This window comes from Etheostoma cragini, chromosome 21, assembly GCF_013103735.1.
Source record: "Etheostoma cragini isolate CJK2018 chromosome 21, CSU_Ecrag_1.0, whole genome shotgun sequence".
NCBI classification, from domain to species: Eukaryota; Metazoa; Chordata; class Actinopteri; order Perciformes; family Percidae; genus Etheostoma; species Etheostoma cragini.
Window position 1 is genome coordinate 1243513 of NC_048427.1, and position 3523 is coordinate 1247035.

A 3523-nucleotide genomic window follows, 5' to 3' on the forward strand; every position below is an offset into this window, starting at 1 on the left:
ATATTTTTAAAAATCCTTTATCAATCGTGCGTGCTCTACTTTGGAGATATTTTACTTCTAAATGACCTTCTTTAGTGCCATCTCACCACGTAGATCGTTTAGATATTATTTTATACATTGTACTGTTAAGGACACTTTATCTCATTGTACTGCTTGTGTTGTATATAGTTTGCTTTCATTTTGATTTGCTATTACTTATTTACTTTAATTTGTGACTCTTTACTTATTTACCTGTACTTGCACACTGCTGAAGAGCTGCTAAACACATTTAGATCTTTCTAAGCACGATGACAATCTTCAGATTTCTTCCTCTTCCCCAATGCAATGAAGGTGAATGGAGTGTTTAAAGAAAATCACATTTTTAAAAACACTCCTTCAGCAATTGTCTCAATTATTTATCCATTTCTGTGGCTTCATGGCTAAACTGGAAGACCCTTAACAGGCCAGGACTGGAACGTGGGATGGGGGTGCAGAGCACTTATGGACCCACCCGTAGAAGACACATGCAGACCATGTCCCACCACCTACTGGAGGGTGAAAACGTGCCCCAAGTCCGCCAGATATTAGCAGCAAAATCATTGGGATTCAGCAGATGATCTGTACAATAGACATGGGCTTAAAAAGGTAGAATCCATCATGTCCGATAGTTCTCACCCCCTGAATGCAGCATTTAAGATGCTACCCTCTGGTTCCTGCTCCAGTTGACCACCAGCCAAAACAAATAGATATAGATTCTCCTTTGTCCCTTCTGCTATCTCTCTACGTAACTCTCTAACGAATAGGACGTAAGGAACACTCGGACTTAAACTTTTAATGTTGTATTTATTTCCCCATTTGGTCTGATCCTGTATTTTTAAATCCATGTTGTCGTCTTTGTTGTCATGTACTGGATGTCAACTTCTTGCTATTGCAGTAAAATGAATTGGCCCCTTGGGGGCAAATAAAGGTCTTGAACTTGTACTTGAACTTGAAGAAGAACCATTTCTTTGGGACTATTTCTACGAAAAAAGGTACTTCCCACTAAATCTCAGAAGAACATGGCTGTATTCATCCAAAGCTTTCTGCATGGCTGATACCACTAATGGTAAAGTGATAACTTTTCCTTTTTTATAATTTGGTTGAACTGACCCTCATAGACATAATCACATGAGTTTATTATACTTTCAGCACATGGAAGAACAGGTTTGCTGTGTGATTGTTCTAAGTAAATGGTCGGATTTAATTCTCACTCTAAAAAAAAGCTCCTTTCAATGAAGAAGCCCACGTTTTCTCCCCAAAGGTTTTGGCTACGATCATAAATTCACACTTTTGGTCCAAACATGACTGGTGTCATTTCTCTCCATAATTTCTCTCTGCATTCTTATTGGCACATAATGGGAGTCAAGTTCCCCAGTTTGGAAACCTGAAACCAGACTAATAGGAGAGATAGCGTGATGCTGGCAGCGACTGATGACTGCTACTGGCTCCATTTTCAGATCAACGTTTGCATTTCACATTTCACACTAATAACATCCCAGCCTTGCCAGTGCTTGGTAAAAAAAAATATATATATAATAATATCTGAAAATGAGGTTTCATTTTGATGGTGTAGGCACACTTTCAGAGGCAACCGAGTGGATCACAAATTCCTGGAGGCAAACTGAGCGTTTGGTAACAGCGTGGGCTTACCCTTGGCTCCTGAAGACGATTAATCCCATCGCTCATATTTCCTGTCACTAGGTAAACGCTGTAATACAGTACATCTTACATTAAAGTTACCTCAAGAAATAAGAGGGCATGAATAATCTTTCACCACACAGCACTTTCACAGCTGTCTACATTTCTAGAGTTGGGACCGCTCACAAGCTCTCTTCCAGCAAATCAAATAACAGCTCAGGTGGAAGTGCCCCCAAGGCCTGGCAGCAGTCAAACTCGCAACTGAGGCACATTATGTTCTCACCTACAGGAGGCTGCACTTGAATTCTAATAAAAGAAAATGTGTATGCTGCACAGGAAACACATGCATATCAGTTATGGGGGAGAAGAAATCAATTCTAACATGTATTGTGATTTTCCGTTGAAAAATGATGGCTTAATGCAGAAAAGTCAATCATTGTATATTTAGATTCCCACCATTAACATCCGTCACTTCATGTTGTTTACTTTGATCAAAGAAATCTGCCCATTTAAGAGTTGCTATGTTGTAGTGCTGGAACAGAAAAAGGACGTTTTTACTTTCTTAACCCTTGTGTTGACTTCTTATCGATCATGCAACTATTATTTTTTCTGGGTCAAAATTAAAAAGAATTCAATGTTTTGGTTTCTTTTTCAACCCTTTTGTTGCTTTTCCACCAATGTTTTTGTCACATTTATCAATTTTTTTTACTTTTTCCAATGTTTTGTTGGGGTTTTTCCCCACGTTTTAGAAGCTTTTTCCAAAATTGTTGTCACTTTTTTCATCATTCTTTTATCAATTCATTTTTCTTATGCTATAAAATTTAATAAAACACCCAAATTCAATGAAAGAAGTAGACTGATCCTTTAATTTACTTGTGAAGAGCGGTGTAGGGAACTATGCACATTATTTATTTATTTTTAATCTGATTGAATGAAACACATTTCTGAATTTCTGAGTAGAAACATTTTGAAAATGTGTCAAATTTGACCCGAGGACAACAGTTAAAGGTTAATCCTGCCTATAACGTTCTGTCAAAGTCACAGAGCACAACACCAGACCCATTTGAGTCAGTGTGACCATCACAGGTGTGGACACATGGATTTAATGAGCTCCATACAACACCTTTTAAAGAGCAAATTTTGGAAAGCAGGAGCAGAAATCTGAGCTTTAACCTTCTGCTTTCTGGCTAAACTAGAGCGAACATTCACACAGAAGGACAGAGATCTAAAACACAGCAGCTGAGCCACCGATCAACCTTCATTTCAAGTCAAGAATTCTGTTGCTAAAACAGAAATGTCACAGCATGCAGCACAAGAGAGAGTTAAACACAAGAGTGTGCGCCAACATGTAATTGCAACGAAGGGAAGGCAAGCAGGCATGCAAAGAAACAATGAGAACTTATCCTATTAAAGACAAATCCACACAGAGGGACGGATTTACGCTGAAACACAAACACAGTGTTGGCACTGACCTTGAAGCTCCAGTAGTTTGGTTGTTGCTAGCGGGGAAAGAAAAACAAAGAGCCAAGGAGACAGAGGAGAGACAGGGAGGGTAAAAGAGGGGAAAAGGATTGACTGTGAGACATTTTGTCTTGTTAAAGCTACAAAACACCAACACTACAAAATTAACTGAAATTAATGGACAAAGCATCCAGTTCAGCGAAGTGCTGCAAATGTGGAAGTGCCTAAAACCTGCATTAGATCAGATCTCCAGCAGGGGGAGACTCTTTAACCTGCTTTCTATCTGATCTCCAGCAGGGGGAGACTCTTTAACCTGCTTTCTATCTGATCTCCAGCAGGGGGAGACTCTTTAACCTGCTTTCTCTCTGATCTCCAGCAGGGGGGGGAATCCTTAAACCTGCTTTCT

The 3523-nt window shown here is 39.3% G+C and overlaps 1 protein-coding gene and 1 long non-coding RNA gene across 6 annotated transcripts in view; one reads left to right on the top strand and one right to left on the bottom strand.

Moving 5' to 3' along the window:
- LOC117937017 overlaps window positions 1-2984 on the top strand; it is a 15567-nt gene extending 12583 nt beyond the window's left edge. Inside the window, exon 3 of the long non-coding RNA XR_004655080.1 lies at window positions 2973-2984. This is a non-coding gene — a long non-coding RNA (uncharacterized LOC117937017). The remainder of the gene's footprint in view (window positions 1-2972) is intronic.
- LOC117937008 (SRC kinase signaling inhibitor 1-like) overlaps window positions 1-3523 on the bottom strand; it is an 89528-nt gene that overhangs the window by 39662 nt on the left and 46343 nt on the right. For all 5 annotated transcript variants that reach the window (XM_034860613.1, XM_034860614.1, XM_034860615.1 and 2 more), the window contains one exon: window positions 3129-3155. In XM_034860613.1, coding sequence (XP_034716504.1) covers window positions 3129-3155 — 27 coding nt within the window. The remainder of the gene's footprint in view (window positions 1-3128; window positions 3156-3523) is intronic.